The sequence below is a fragment of the Salvelinus fontinalis genome, chromosome 22, assembly GCF_029448725.1.
Source record: "Salvelinus fontinalis isolate EN_2023a chromosome 22, ASM2944872v1, whole genome shotgun sequence".
NCBI classification, from domain to species: domain Eukaryota; kingdom Metazoa; phylum Chordata; class Actinopteri; order Salmoniformes; family Salmonidae; genus Salvelinus; species Salvelinus fontinalis.
In genome coordinates, this window is record NC_074686.1 from 8,135,829 (window position 1) to 8,152,723 (window position 16,895).

At 44.0% G+C, this 16,895-nt stretch overlaps 1 protein-coding gene across 1 annotated transcript; it reads right to left on the bottom strand.

Annotated features, from left to right (window-relative positions):
• Positions 1-5,896: 5,896 nt before the first annotated feature.
• On the bottom strand, positions 5,897-11,285 carry LOC129819675 (C3a anaphylatoxin chemotactic receptor-like). The gene has a single exon (XM_055876150.1). It carries the CDS (start codon positions 10,528-10,530, stop codon positions 9,487-9,489), a length of 1,044 nt encoding a protein of 347 aa, XP_055732125.1. The 5' UTR covers positions 10,531-11,285; the 3' UTR covers positions 5,897-9,486.
• Between the last annotated feature and the right edge of the window lie 5,610 nt (positions 11,286-16,895).

Sequence of the window (16,895 nt, forward strand, 5' to 3'; positions counted from 1 at the left end):
TCTTCCCTGGAGTCCTAGAGTGTCCACTTCCTGCATGTATTCTCAATTTTTAGCCAACAGACCCAGAGTGAGGTGAATGCCTCAATAAATTAGGACTTTATGATGAACGATGATGAACGATCTTATTAAGTCAAGATAAGGGCTTTTTCATGATGACATCCCAATCTCAAAGTATCTAAATGGATCATTCAATCACAATTTTTTGTTTTATTGCAGATTTGAGTTAGAGTTAGAGTATATCACTCTCCAAATGTACCAATAGCTGTCTTACTGATGCATGTACTGCACGGCTGTGTACAGAGCTTTATAAAAGCTATCTGCAGGATGCCTCAGGCCCCTGATAGTTTTGGTGGCTCCTACATGGGGATGTTGCAATCTGGTGGCAGACTGTGTCAAGTCATCACGTTGTGCCTTATTACAATAGAGAAGTCAGAGATGTCCTGTCACAGAATGTTGCAACCAATTGTAAATGTTCTAATGTTCCATCAACTGTAGCAAACATCCTCTTTATTCTGATGTTTGTCATTGGTTCAGCATTAAGCAAACAGGGTTTGGATTTCCCTTTATTTCCCAATGCACATAAAAGAAAAGACAGCTTCTTGCTTTCATTGGACACCCTGTGCCATTTTGGGTATATCTGTGATCTCAATATCCATGATCTCTATTACTCAGTCACTTTTTCATAATTCAATCTAAAAGACACGTTTAGAGTATCTCAGAAGCATTACACAATGAACACAGTGTTTTTCTGTCTCTATGTTTATTTGAAGTGTATCGTTACTGTGGAAGGCACCTCAACATCACAGATGGGTCTGTGGTTTATTGCTTCCACCATTTTTCTGCTGAAAGGTCAGTTTCTCCCTGATTTGTCCTCTGAACTGGTACACTTACTGACAATTTTACTGACATTTTACTGATAACATGTTGTTTAATTATAAATGTGATTATTTCACAGCTAATCATCTTTAATATCACTTAAACTTCAAGATTACTGTCTCAGTTTAGCTTGGCACTAAATAAGCAGCCTATTTGGCATTGATAAATATAATCTTAGCGACTGTTCAAACAATAAATCAAAGAAGATCAGTGGCGATTTTAGCATGTACATCTTGGTGGGGCAAACTTAACGTTACTATTTCTTTGTATGCATGCCAGCAAAGCCACTACACAACACAACACTACACAATACATGAATTGCACTATAACAGTGACAAACAATGCCCACAAACTGTTAGGGCCTACATAAAGCTGTCCCAACAGCAGAGCTTTCTTTTCAGCACCATGGAGTGAATCCTTACCACCGCTACACCTGGCTATCAACGAAGCCTTGTCTGGCAGCGAAACAGTTCATTCAGCCTCATTTATTGTCTTTTTAAAAAACTTGCTGATATGGCTGACAACTGTGGTTTCCACTGACAATTGAGTTGTACAAACTATGGCATAAGGGAACAATGAGCGGATAAGAGGCAATCCGTAATTTCGATTAAGACATTAACGAGCGAGCTAATACGGACGTGGTCAATATAACTATTTGTTCAGCACTTTTGAAATGTAGAGGCGACAGAATTCAGAACATGGGCCGTTCTTACAATATACTCTCTGTACACCAAGTCAGAACAGTAGGATAAATAAAGGGGACATATAAGCAGACAATGAAAGCTCTTACAATATTCGATGATGACGTTTCTCTAAAACAGGCTATAGGCTAAATGTGTACCACCAAGTCAGAACAGTAGGCTAAGTTATGAAGGGGAAAGGGACCACATTATTAGGGTGAGGCACATGGGCTTTAGCCCATAGCTTACTACACAACATACACTTAGTATTACTTTCTAAACTACAGTATACACATCTCCCTGGTGTAACGGATGTGAAATGGCTAGCTAGTTAGCGGGTACGCGCTAGTAGCGTTTCAATCAGTTACGTCACTTGCTCTGAAACCTAGAAGTAGTGTTGCCCCTTGCTCTGCAAGGGCCGTGGCTTTTGTGGAGCGATGGGTAACGATGCTTCGTGGGTGACTGTTGTTGATGTGTGCAGAGGGTCCCTGGTTCGCGCCCGGGTATGGGCGAGGGGACGGTCTAAAGTTCTACTGTTACACTGGCATATTACATAATTTATGCAGCAGCATACAATACATTTTTGGACACACCGTGTTGTGCTGTGCTCATCTGAACAGGAATGTTGCGCGGCAGTCCTTCTTGTGGGCAAATTTTGTAATGAAACTTTGTCATCAAAGTCTGGCATCCTCTGGATTTATGGTGCTTTCAAGACAACTGGGAACTCTGAAAAAAACCAAGGTTGACTCATGACGTCAGTGATCTTCAGGTCGGAGCTCTAGAATGAGGCCTGAGTTCTCGACTTGGAATTCCGAGTTGGATGACAATTCGAAACTTTTTTTCCCAGTCTGAGCTTGTTTTTTTCGGAGTTCTCAGTTGCCTTGAACTCACTGTAGTCTGAGATTTCCCAGTTCTGAGTTTCCAGCTGTTTTGACCACGGCAGAAGTCATGCTGGAATAACAGCATGGCCAATGTATTCAACCTTTTCTGGCCCATGATGTTGCGTGTGAATGTCTATCCTTTTAAGCTTGGAAAAGAGACCCTTAAACACAGACTTAGACCACACACCTTCACCACCGAATAGCAGGTAGTGGAAGAAAAATAGTGATCACTTTGCAACACTTGCAGTTAGCCACTGATTCCTTCCAAACCACTCATTGCTGAATTTGCAATTTCCAACTTGTTGTGTAATGTTTATGTCCAATGGCCGATGAGCACTGATACGTTTTATCTATCATTTCTATTCATATGACAAGGATTGAAAAGGATTTGCCGACGTGATTCATGATGATGACTGCTTGTCTAGCTTGCTAGCTAAGATTTTGAAAGTATGATTTGGACAATCAAAGCTACGGTAAATATAACATGATTTGACGTCATTTTATCCGTGGCCAATGACCTTGAGCCTTCTTGGATGGGCACTTCTAATGTAAATCTATGACAGTATTCAAGGTGGCTTGAACTATCTAGCTCTCCCTGTAGATTTTGTGGTGACGTAGTGTCCCCGAGAGTGACAGAACACTGAGCCAATCAAGGCACAACTAGAGAAGATTACCAAACCCTACGCTCAGTATTTTCCACTGGCTGCCTCTCCTCCGCAGATAGCACTGAGCTAGGCTGAAACACCTGCATTTTGGAGATGCCTTACTCAAGAGAACACGTTTGTATGCAGCTTTATTAACCTGTTAGTGTGTAGGGGGCTCTATTTTCACTTTGGGAAAAAATCGTGCCCAATTTAAACGGCCTCGTACTCTATTCTAGATCGTACAATATGCATATTATTATTACTATTGGACTTGAATTATATCTGTGTGTCACGCCCTGGCCTTAGTATTATTTGTTTTCTTTATTATTTTAGTTAGGTCAGGGTGTGACATGGGGTATGTGTGTGTTTGGGGGTATTTATATGGTAGAGGTGGTGTTGGTGGTAGTGTATGGGTTTGTGTTGAGTGTATGTATCTAGCTGTGTCTATGGGTGTGTAGTTTTCTAGGAGAGTCTATGGTTGCCTGAATGGGTTCTCAATTAGAGACAGCTGGTTTCGGTTGTCTCTAATTGGGAACCATATTTAAGGCTGCCATAGGCTTTAGCTGTTTGTGGGTCATTGTATATGTATATGTATATGTCGACGTAAGTAGTTTGTGTGTGCACTTGCGTCTGAAGTTTCACGATCGTTTGTTGTTTTTGTTAGTGTTGTATAAGTGTTTCGTGATCATCTTCGTCGTTGTAAATAAAGAAGATGTATTCATATCATGTTGCGCCTTGGTCCTCTCATTCATGTCAACGCGGTCGTGACACTGTGAGTAAAACAGAACTCATTTTGTAGCAAACTTCCTGACAGGAAGTGAAAAATCGGAAATCGAGGCTCTGTTCCAGGGCATTCCTATTCATTTGCTTGAAATCTATGGATATACATGCACTTCATATGCCTTCCACTAAATGTCAACAGGCAGTGGGAGGTGGAATGGGTTGTCTAGCTTGATCTGAGGTCGAACAAGAGCTCTTGGAATGACGTGACCCCAAATTTCCTTTGTCCAGCAAGGCGCGGGAAGGAACCCTGGATTGCCTTCTGAAAAGCTTTCGGTATAGACGGCTAATATCTCCGGCTTTGATTTTATTTGATACATGTGATAATATCATCGTAAAGTATGTTTTTTTCAATATAGTTTTATCAGATTATTGAACGTTTATCGGGAGTTTTGGCGTTTTCCGTTCTCTGCGTTTGGTGAAGATGGACAACTTCGTGCCACTTGGCTAGCTTTGGTTGCTAATTCGACAGGAGAAGAGGACATTCTAAAACCAAACAACGATTTATTCTGGACAAAGGACTCCTTGTACAAGATTCTGATGGAAGCTCAGCAAAAGTAGGAACCATTTATGATGTTATTTCGTATTTCTGTGGAAAATGTTTAGTACTATTTGCCGCCCTCATTTCAGGCGCTGTCTCGCTATAACGTAAGCTGTATGTCGTACTAAAGTTATTTTTAGAATTCTAACATGGCGATTACATTAAGAACTAGTGTATCTTTAATTTGCTGTACAACATGTATTTTTTAGTAAAGTTTATGATGAGTTATTTGATTAGATTAGGTGAGTGTCAGAAATATATCCGGATAATTTTGTGCAGTTTGGCTACGTATTCACATTGTAAAACCACGATTTGTACCGCTAAATATGCACATTTTCGAACAAAACATATATGTATTGTGTAACACAATGTTATAGGACTGTCATCTGATGAAGTTTGTCAAGGTTAGTGAATCATTTTATATCTTTTGCTGTTTTTTTGCGATCACTACCTTTTGCGGTGAATGAATGCGGTTGTGTGGTTGGCTATTGTGGTACGCTAATATAATGCTATATTGTGTTTTCGCTGTAAAACACTTAAAAAATCAGAAATATTGGCTGGATTCACAAGATGTTTATCTTTCATTTGCTGTACACCATGTATTTTTCATAAATGTTTTATGATGAGTATTTCAGTATTTCACGTTGCTCTCTGTAGTTATTCTTGCTGCTTCGGTGCTATTTCTGATTGTAGCTGCAATGTAAAACTATGATTTATACCTGAAATATGCACATTTTTCGAACAAAACATAGATTTATTGTATAACATGTTATAAGACTATCATCTGATGAAGTTGTTTCTTGGTTAGTGACTAATTCTATCTCTATTTGGGGATTTTGTGCAAGCTACCTGTGCTGTGAAAGAAATGTCTGTGCTTTTTTGTATTTGGTGGTGAGCTAACATAAATATACGTGGTGTTTTCGCTGTAAAACATTTAAAAAATCGGACATGTTGGCTGGATTCACAAGATCTTTATCTTTCATTTGCTGTATTGGACTTGTTGATGTGTGAAAGTTAAATATTTCAAAAAAATATTTTTTGAATTTCGCGCGCTGCCTTTTCAGTAGAATGTGGGAGTGTAACTCAATAATCATTTTGAAATATAATATTAATGCCAAAATAGCATGCAAAACAGGCAACATTACATATTTGTTGCTAAACAGGTGGGGCTTAAAACAGGAGAGGCACTGACAAAAAATGATGACATTGTATGTTTAGCTGATATGGGAGCCAATACATTGAAGCAGCAAATCAAATTGAGATAATGTTGTAGGTTACACCGGGAAGTATTTGCCATTCAATATTATTTCATTAGACATCCAATTATTTCAAAAGGCTAGCTAGCTTGCAGTGTTCAGCCAACTTGCTAGCAAGGGAAGACAACAAGACAAGAGAGACTCTTCTTTTGCTTTCACAACAAATGAGAAGTTTCGTGGTAATTTCCTGTATTACTCAATAAAGAGAGAGAGAGAGCCAACCACACACAAGTCAGAGTTATATTATAATGTACATCTTTAATATATATATATATAAGCTTCACCAAAGCCCTTTGACTCTCAGATCAATTCAGTGTCTATAAATGAATTCTCTGAGAGTGCTTACAAAACAATTCTTAGTTTCATTTATAGCCAAGATACACCCCTCTCAACTTACAAAGAATCCTTTACCTGAAAGAGGAGTATCCTATCGCTAGACAGCATCAGCTATAAATCATCGTTCAGTTTGGTCTCCCAAGACAAGGTTTCAATCTCATGCTTGGTACTTCACTGTCTACCAAAACCTTACCTCATCCAATGGCATATATCAATTGTCATTTGAGATACTCCCATCTCAAATACACCCCCTCCTGGATAAGCTCAGAAAAGACAGTGAGCCTCTTAGGTCATATACCAGATCAAGATAAGGGCAACCTCAGAGGGGAAATACAATGGTTCCAAACACTGCCAAACTCCTTCCCCCTATGAGAAAAGTAGGGAGTGACTGGCGTACAGACATTGTATGAGATAACTAACTGGTTCCCCATTAATAACGCCATCCCGTCACATGGTTTAGGAATAGTTACAGACACATTCCCATAAGAAGACAGTGTTCCATTCTGTCCTCCTCCCCTTCTGATATTCTGCATAGCACCACATGGTTTAACAGATACATTCACATATGAAGACAAGCCTGACCTCTCCCCTCTCTGGCCCCAAGTTACTAAGCCCTATCACAGAAGGGGAAAATGCACTGCCAATCCTATAGTCCAAAGGGCCCCATTATAATGACAAGTATCTCACAAGCATATGATGAAAATAACATCTTATCTATCTATGTTACTTAGCTAAATCTGATTCTGCCACGACAGAAGACACCAAGAAAACCTCTGTCGCCCCCTTGTGAATGTTGACCAGTGAAAAAGCAACTATAGAGGATGTCTGTTGCTGGAATAGAGGCAAAGGAAAACCTAATTTGTGTACTTACATACACAGCAGCACCATTCACCCCACTGCCTTCAACCCATTTTATTATTTCACATGTTGCTCAATTCAAGACCTTTTGACTCCTGACAAATCAAATGAATCAGACATACAGTAGGAGTTCCCTCTTCCTATAGGTCAACATGTTGTTTGAAGAATGCGATATCCATTGGCATGGTACTTTCTCAACAATGGCAATTGGTCAATTTGTTTTACACACATTGATAAAAAAAATTTTTTTTATATTGATAAAGGGCAGAGCATCAAAAAGATGAGAAGAAGACTGGCTGGTCTGTCTGTTTGTTCCCATCCATTTATGTTCCTTTCCTCCATTGTCCTGAGGGGGATTTCTGTTTCTCTGCATCCTACACAGTTTCAGACAATACAGGAAAACAGTTTTGATTCTCATTGAGAAGTTTTATCGAAAGATAAATAGATGTCAGCTGAATTGTCTCTTTCATACTTTATATTTTAGTACAAGAGTCCTGAAAAATATAATCAGAGAGAGGAGAAGGAGAGAAAGAGAGAGAGAGAGCGAGAGAGAGTAAGTGAGAGGGAAGGAGGGAGAGAGCGAGAGTCAGAAAGTGAATTAAATTGTGGTTTTCATTTTTCTTACGCTGTGAGTGTGGTGTCTGACATTGCATATTAAGTGGAAACATGACTACACGGTTTTATCGGATCTGGCAACCACAGAGCTTAATTAAGCTAGGCCTCTGTGTTCACCTCTGATACAGTTAGTTAGAAGGAGAGACCAGTCATATGACTGAGACATGATAGAGACAGTCTGACTAGGAGGAGCAATGTGGTGACTAAAAGAGAAACAAGCGACCACCACACTTCCTCAAGTCAAGTTGTCCAGATCACATCCTCTTCTTCTGACTCCCCTCTACCTCTCTTTCTATTTTCTCTCAACTTTTTATTTTCCCCTCTTTAAATCAATGAGAGTGAATGAGGTGTCAGCAATATGGAAAATTCACCGGTGGCACATAAGGATGCTGCCAGTGGCGTGCCGTGGGCCTGGGGCCTGGGCCTTCAGTGAGGTATTACACAGTCCCACCCGAATTAATCCACCTCATTATGATGCCTTGGCTCTAGACACTATACATTTAGACAGAAATGCAGTATAACCAGGCGTTGCGTCACCTTGAAATTGACAAATTGACATTTGACAAAAACATGACACAATCAATGAGTCTTTTCAATATTTCCCTTCACCTTTTCATTGTGCAGCTCCGTTGACCTGCGCACGTGTTCTTTGAGCTGTAGATCCACTCCGGTGTCCCCAAAAGTTTTCAAAAGCACCATTGCTTGTTAGTGCCCAGCCGTACTTTAGTGTCTCGTTGCTGCCATGGTTAGACAACTCAAGTTTGCAAAGCCAGTGTGGCTCCAAACACCAAATCGATCACTTGCAAATAATAGGCATTCCCAGCAGTACAGTTTGCAGTGCTTCTCGGAGCCAAGGAGCCATTGACAGCGCTCACCCCATTGACAGCGCTCGTAGTTTAAACTTTGAAAGTGGCGAGCGAACGAAGCCCTTTCCCGCCTGTGACAGGCTTTGTGGCGCCGGGCGACCTCTCCTTACAATGTCTAACTTTTCTTGAAAAGTTTGTCTTGAGAATGGCGTTATAATTATATCCTCGACCAAATCGATATCTTCTCCTCCTTCCGCCATTGTGGGTTGAAAAAACAGCTTAGTAGTACGCGAATTAATTCGTTTATCAAATTCAGTTTCCTAGATCTCCATAGGACCTGCCTCTCAATATTGGTAATCCAATCAAAAGACGTGCACGCACTACGCCTGCTAGCTGGCTCCTGTGTAACACTGGAGCCAGCCAGCAGGCGTACAATAGCCAACTCTACAGCTAATTGGTTGACACTAAATTTTCATTTCCATTCACTATAAGCGACAAGCACCCGCACTGTTGATTCTGAAGGCCTGAGGGCAGATTTCAGACCCCTGGCAACACATGATGGCTGAATATGATTAGATAAAAGATCTAACATAAAGGCAAGCCCTCCAAATCTCAACCTGGGGCTGGAAGCAGTGCAACCAAGAGGAAAGCTATGAAATGAAGATTATAACTCTTACTCTGGGGAATAATTGAATACATGTTTGTGGGAAAATATATTTAAAAAAAATTTATATTCTGATGATGTTTAGGCCAGCAGAGAAGGCCTTGCAGGCCCTGACGGCCCACCACTGGATGCTGCCCTGTAGTAGACGTTGATTCCAAATGGAAAAGCTGAAATGGAAAATGGGAATAAATATCCTTGTTTTTCCACTGTTGAAACATGACACTTATTAAAACATAGCATGACTGAAGTCATCTATGACTTTCCCCAAAAGTTGTACCACTTCCCCTGATATGTTATTTTATATTTCCTTGGCACAGTTCCACTTTCTTTCTGGGATTTTCGTCACATAACACTTAGAAAATGTGAAACTGATTTATTGAGAATGTATGTAAATTCACAGTTACCCTATGTCTATATGTATCCCAAATTATGAAAAATGTTTGTCTACACAAGTTGGGAAAACCTATTTAGGGAAAACCTATTTAGTGCTAATAAGGACTGAAACCACTCCTCATACCAAATGTGACTTCCCTCAGACGTGGGCCACATTCAATTGAGACTGAGTGCAGGTTGTGACGCAGAGCCAGATCTATTATCCACTGTTCGCTCGTTGGGCTGCGTGTTTCGACCATCTCTGTCATTGGCTAGTGCTCTCCGGTACACCCCCTCTAATGTCTGCCTGAACCTCGACCCTCTCATGTCCAACCCCATACAGAAGTACAGCAGCGGGTTCACGCAACTGTTGAAGTAGGTAAACGCTGTGGCCACTGTCAGCCCCCCCGTCACCAACGTACTGTTGCTGTTCACCATCTTTGCCAGTAGGAGGCAGTGGTAGGGCGCCCAGCACAGGACAAAAGCACAGACCAGCGATACCAGGATACGGAGTGGGCGTGACTTGCCCAACAGGCGGGTGCGTCGGATGCCTAGCCCTGCTAGGATGTAGCAGCAGAGGATGATGAGGAAAGGAAGCAGGAAACCGCATAGGAAGCGCATTAGGTAGAGCGCTAGCTTAGCACTGTTATCGCCTTTTGGCTCATTGTCCTCCAGAGAGCACTTGCTCAGGTTGTTCTTGCCGAGGTAAACCTGGCGGTAGGCGAAGTGGGGGGCGCTCAAAATGGCCGCCACAGCCCACACGCAGGCGCTCACCAGGCGGGCGGGGCAGATCGTCCTACGCCGTTTGGTAAAGACAGGGTGCCAGATGCAGAGCGTCCGGTCCATGCTGATGACAGCGAGCAGGAACACACTGCAGAACATGTTGGTATACCTGAAGAAGCCGTTGAACTTGCATAAGAAGATGCCGAACGGCCAGTAGTCGAAGAAGAGCTTCTTGGTCAGCGAGAGCACACGGCTCAAGCAGAAGATGAGGTCGGCCACGGCCAGGTTGACCAGCCACACATTGGTGACGGTGGGCTTGAGCTTGAAGCCTGCCACCCAGATGACTACAGAGTTGCCCGTGGTGCCCAGGACAATGGTCAGCGTGAGAATGACAATGTTTAATTTGTTCATGATGGCATCGATGTCCACCACCTTGGCTTCGTCATCTCGGGCGGCTGAGGTGACGAGGGCAAACGGAATGGTGGCGTTTGGTGTCATTCTGTAAAAAAAGGCAACAAGGGTGTGAATATACAGCGGGCTTCCTTCTAGTCTACAGTATACTTAATGGATTTCCTCTAGATGAGTCATATAGTGTAACACTGTTTCCTCTAATGGTAGAACACTTTGTCACAGCCAGCAGCCAGTCAGTTAAAAACTTCTTCGGGATAGGTGTCCTGTCCACGAGACGGTTGAGCTAACGTAGGCTAATGTGATTAGCACGAGATTGTAAGTAACAAGAAACTTTCCCAGGACATAGACATTTCTGATATTGGCAGAAAGCTTAAATTCTTGTTAATCTAACTGCACTGTCCAATTTACAGTAGCTATTACAGTGAAAGAATACCATGCTATTGTTTGAGGAGAGTGCACAATTTTGAACATGAAAAGTTATTAATAAACAAATTAGGTACATTTGGGCAGTCTTGAGACAACATTTTGAACAGAAATGCAATGGTTCCTTGGATCAGTCTAAAACTTTGCACATACACTGCTGCCATATAGTTGCCAAATTCTAAATGGCACCTAGGCTGTAATAATACATTATTTCCTTTCTCTTGCATTTCAAAGATGATGGTACAAAAAAATACAAAAGAATGTTCGTTTTTTTTCTTTGTATTGTCTTTTACATTTACATTTACATTTACATTTAAGTCATTTAGCAGACGCTCTTATCCAGAGCGACTTACAAATTGGTGCATTCACCTTATGACATCCAGTGGAACAGCCACTTTACAATAGTGCATCTAGATCTTTTAAGGGGGGGGGGGGGGGGGGGCAGAAGGATTGCTTTATCCTAGGTATTCCTTGAAGAGGTGGGGTTTCAGGTGTCTCCGGACGGTGGTGATTGACTCCGCTGTCCTGGCGTCGTGAGGGAGTTTGTTCCACCATTGGGGTGCCAGAGCAGCGAACAGTTTTGACTGGGCTGAGCGGGAACTGTACTTCCTCAGTGGTAGGGAGGCGAGCAGGCCAGAGGTGGATGAACGCAGTGCCCTTGTTTGGGTGTAGGGCCTGATCAGAGCCTGAAGGTACTGAGGTGCCGTTCCCCTCACAGCTCCGTAGGCAAGCACCATGGTCTTGTAGCGGATGCGAGCTTCAACTGGAAGCCAGTGGAGAGAGCGGAGGAGCGGGGTGACGTGAGAGAACTTGGGAAGGTTGAACACCAGACGGGCTGCGGCGTTCTGGATGAGTTGTAGGGGTTTAATGGCACAGGCAGGGAGCCCAGCCAACAGCGAGTTGCAGTAATCCAGACGGGAGATGACAAGTGCCTGGATTAGGACCTGCGCCGCTTCCTGTGTGAGGCAGGGTCGTACTCTGCGGATGTTGTAGAGCATGAACCTACAGGAACGGGCCACCGCCTTGATGTTGGTGGAGAACGACAGGGTGTTGTCCAGGATCACGCCAAGGTTCTTAGCGCTCTGGGAGGAGGACACAATGGAGTTGTCAACCGTGATGGCGAGATCATGGAACGGACAGTCCTTCCCCGGGAGGAAGAGCAGCTCCGTCTTGCCGAGGTTCAGCTTGAGGTGGTGATCCGTCATCCACACTGATATGTCTGCCAGACATGCAGAGATGCGATTCGCCACCTGGTCATCAGAAGGGGGAAAGGAGAAGATTAATTGTGTGTCGTCTGCATAGCAATGATAGGAGAGACCATGTGAGGTTATGACAGAGCCAAGTGACTTGGTGTATAGCGAGAATAGGAGAGGGCCTAGAACAGAGCCCTGGGGGACACCAGTGGTGAGAGCGCGTGGTGAGGAGACAGATTCTCGCCACGCCACCTGGTAGGAGCGACCTGTCAGGTAGGACGCAATCCAAGCGTGGGCCGCGCCGGAGATGCCCAACTCGGAGAGGGTGGAGAGGAGGATCTGATGGTTCACAGTATCGAAGGCAGCCGATAGGTCTAGAAGGATGAGAGCAGAGGAGAGAGAGTTAGCTTTAGCAGTGCGGAGCGCCTCCGTGATACAGAGAAGAGCAGTCTCAGTTGAGTGACTAGTCTTGAAACCTGACTGATTTGGATCAAGAAGGTCATTCTGAGAGAGATAGCAGGAGAGCTGGCCAAGGACGGCACGTTCAAGAGTTTTGGAGAGAAAAGAAAGAAGGGATACTGGTCTGTAGTTGTTGACATCGGAGGGATCGAGTGTAGGTTTTTTCAGAAGGGGTGCAACTCTCGCTCTCTTGAAGACGGAAGGGACGTAGCCAGCGGTCAAGGATGAGTTGATGAGCGAGGTGAGGTAAGGTAGAAGGTCTCCGGAAATGGTCTGGAGAAGAGAGGAGGGGATAGGGTCAAGCGGGCAGGTTGTTGGGCGGCCGGCCGTCACAAGACGCGAGATTTCATCTGGAGAGAGAGGGGAGAAAGAGGTCAAAGCACAGGGTTGGGCAGTGTGAGCAGAACCAGCGGTGTCGTTTGACTTAGCAAACGAGGATCGGATGTCGTCGACCTTCTTTTCAAAATGGTTGACGAAGTCGTCTGCAGAGAGGGAGGAGGGGGGGGGGAGGGGGAGGAGGATTCAGGAGGGAGGAGAAGGTGGCAAAGAGCTTCCTAGGGTTAGAGGCAGATGCTTGGAATTTAGAGTGGTAGAAAGTGGCTTTAGCAGCAGAGACAGAAGAGGAAAATGTAGAGAGGAGGGAGTGAAAGGATGCCAGGTCCGCAGGGAGGCGAGTTTTCCTCCATTTCCGCTCGGCTGCCCGGAGCCCTGTTCTGTGAGCTCGCAATGAGTCGTCGAGCCACGGAGCGGGAGGGGAGGACCGAGCCGGCCTGGAGGATAGGGGACATAGAGAGTCAAAGGATGCAGAAAGGGAGGAGAGGAGGGTTGAGGAGGCAGAATCAGGAGATAGGTTGGAGAAGGTTTGGGCAGAGGGAAGAGATGATAGGATGGAAGAGGAGAGAGTAGCGGGGGAGAGAGAGCGGAGGTTGGGACGGCGCGATACCATCCGAGTAGGGGCAGTGTGGGAAGTGTTGGATGAGAGCGAGAGGGAAAAGGATACAAGGTAGTGGTCGGAGACTTGGAGGGGAGTTGCAATGAGGTTAGTGGAAGAACAGCATCTAGTAAAGATGAGGTCAAGCGTATTGCCTGCCTTGTGAGTAGGGGGGGAAGGTGAGAGGGTGAGGTCAAAAGAGGAGAGGAGTGGAAAGAAGGAGGCAGAGAGGAATGAGTCAAAGGTAGACATGGGGAGGTTAAAGTCACCCAGAACTGTGAGAGGTGAGCCGTCCTCAGGAAAGGAGCTTATCAAGGCATCAAGCTCATTGATGAACTCTCCAAGGGAACCTGGAGGGCGATAAATGATAAGGATGTTAAGCTTGAAAGGGCTGGTAACTGTGACAGCATGGAATTCAAAGGAGGCGATAGACAGATGGGTAAGGGGAGAAAGAGAGAATGACCACTTGGGAGAGATGAGGATCCCGGTGCCACCACCCCGCTGACCAGAAGGTCTCGGGGTGTGCGAGAACACGTGGGCAGACGAAGAGAGAGCAGTAGGAGTAGCAGTGTTATCTGTGGTGAGCCATGTTTCCGTCAGTGCCAGGAAGTCGAGGGACTGGAGGGACGCATAGGCTGAGATGAGCTCTGCCTTGTTGGCCGCAGATCGGCAGTTCCAGAGGCTACCGGAGACTTGGAACTCCACGTGGGTCGTGCGGGCTGGGACCACCAGGTTAGGGTGGGCGCGGCCACGCGGTGTGAAGCGTTTGTATGGTCTGTGCAGAGAGGAGAGAACAGGGATAGACAGACACATGGTTGACAGGCTACAGAAGAGGCTACGCTAATGCAAAGGAGATTAGAATGACAAGTGGGCTACACGTCTCGAATGTTCAGAAAGTTAAGCTTACGTTGCAAAAAAATAAAAATAAAATACAAGATCTTATTGACTAAAATGATATAGTACTGCTGGCTGGTGAAGTAGCCTGGCTAGCAGTGGCTACGTTGTTGAAAGTGAAGCTGGCTAGGTAACCTCGACAATTTCACTAAGTTTCTCTAAACTACACAGTTATCATGGATACAAGGACAGCAAAGACAACTAGCTAACACTACGCTAATCAAGTCGTTCCGTTGTAATGTAAGTTTCTACAGTGCTGCTATTCGGTAGAAGTTGGCTAGCTAGCAGTGTTGGCTAGGTAGGAGGACGGCAGCGCGGCAGGCGAAAAATAGCTGGCTAGCTAACCGATAATTACTCAAAGCTACACAATTATCTTAGATACAAAGATAGCAAAGAAAACTATGTAGCTAGCTAACACTACACAAGTCAAGTCGTTCCGTTGTAATGTAATCGTTTCTACAGTGCTGCTAATCGGTGGCTAGCTGGCTAGCTAGCAGGGTTGACTACGTTACGTTACGTTAGGGCGAGAATACCTGGCTAGCGAACCTCAGCGAACCTTGATAACTACACAATTGTCACCGATACAAAGACGGCTATGTAGCCAGCTAAGTAGCTAGCTAAGATCGAACAAGTACAAATCAAAGATAGCAAAGACAACTGTGTAGTCAGCCAACACTACACTGATCAAGTCGTTCCGTTGTAATGCACTCGTTTCTACAATGCTGCTATTCGGTGGCAAGCTGGCTAGCTAGCAGTGTTGGCTACGTTGCGTTACGTTAGGGCGAAAATAGCTGGCTGGCGAACCTCAATAACTACACAATTATGTTTGATGCAAAGACGGCTATGTAGCTAGCTAAGATCAAACAAATCAAACCGTTGTACTGTAGTGAAAATGAAAATCAGACCGTTGTACTATAATGAAATGTAATGAAAAGTTATACTACTATTCGGTAGACGGTGGACGTTTGCTAGCTGCTGGGCAGATAGCAGTGTGGACTACGATAGACGACGGAATACGATAATTACGCAATTATCTTTTATACACAGACGGCTAAGTAGCTAGCTAAGAAGAAATTGCTAAGGTTAGACAAATTAAACAAATTAAACCGTTGTACTATAATGAAATGTAATGAAATGTAATGAAAAGTTATACTACCTGCAGAGCGAATGCAAATGCGACCGCTCGCTCCAAACCGGATGTCAAACCGGATGTATATTTTACCAGATATATTGTGTTATATTCTCCTACATTCCATGTTCCATTGTGTTATATTCACATTTACACAATCTTCAAAGTGTTTCCTTTCAAATGGTACCAAGAATATGCGTATCCTGGCTTCAGGGCCTGAGCTACAGGCAGTTAGATTTGGGTATGTCATTTTAGACGAAAACTTTTAAAAAAGGGGCGGATCCTTAAGAGATTTTAATATTAGGAAGACTCATAGTCACAAATGAACATGACTCTATAAATTCTTGACTTTAAGATTCAAATTATATATATTTTGCTGTTTAGGAAGTATTCTGAATCTTCAGATGGGATGTTGTGTATCAGGCATGATGTAATCTATTCATGACAGTCCATTCCTATGTCTGTGTCTTTCATTCTGTGTGTGTGACTGGGAATGCATGTGTGTGTATTTTTGTGAGTATGTGGCGGGGGTCTGGGACTGTGAACTACCCACAGTTTAACCCTTTTTTGAACTTTTTCCCAAAGTGCACACCACAGGAGGCTGCTGAGGGGAGGACGGCTCATAATAATGGCTGGAATGGACTAAATGGAATGGTATCAAACACCTGTTTCATGTATTTGACACCATTCCACTCATTCCACTTTGTATTTGACACCATTCCACCGATTCCACTCCAGCCATTACCACGAGCCCCAATTAGGGTGCCCCCAACCACCTGTGGTGCATACCCACATAATATACAATTAATCGGATATTGACATACTCTCTGCAATCCCCCTAAAACATATCAGTCCAACAAGGAACGTGTAAGAACATGATTGCCATCCTGATCCTCTTTGCATACAGTATCTCCATTTCCTTTCCAGAGGCATGCATAGACAGGAATCATAAAATGTTTTTGGCTTATGACTCATTTGACCAGTCTCTGTGTCATAGCTGCGAGAAGTAGGGGTGCTGCAACACCCTCTGGTGGTGAGATAGTACATCTGCAGAAGAGGTTACAGCCTTATTCTAAAATTGATTAATTTGGTTAACCTGTGAAAAACATCCCCACAGTATGATGCTGTCACCACCATGCTTCACCGTAGGGATATTATTGGCCAGGTGATGAGCGGTGCCTGGTTTCCTCCAGATGTGAGGCTTGGCATTCAGGCCAAAGAGTTCACTCTTGGTTTCATCAGACCAGTGAGTCTTGTTTCTCATGGTCGGAGTCCTTTAGACACCCTTTTTAAAAGGACAAAACGAGCTGCTGTCATGTGCCTTTTACAGAGGAGTGGCTTCCGTCTGGCCACTCTACCATAAAGGCCTGACTGGTGTAGTGCTGCAGAGATGGTTGTCCTTCTGGAAAGTTCTCCCATCTCC

What these genes read in the sequence shown, in the direction of transcription:
- LOC129819675 (XM_055876150.1), bottom strand. Translation starts at nt 10,530, where the DNA reads ATGACACCAAACGCCACCATTCCGTTTGCCCTCGTCACCTCAGCCGCC.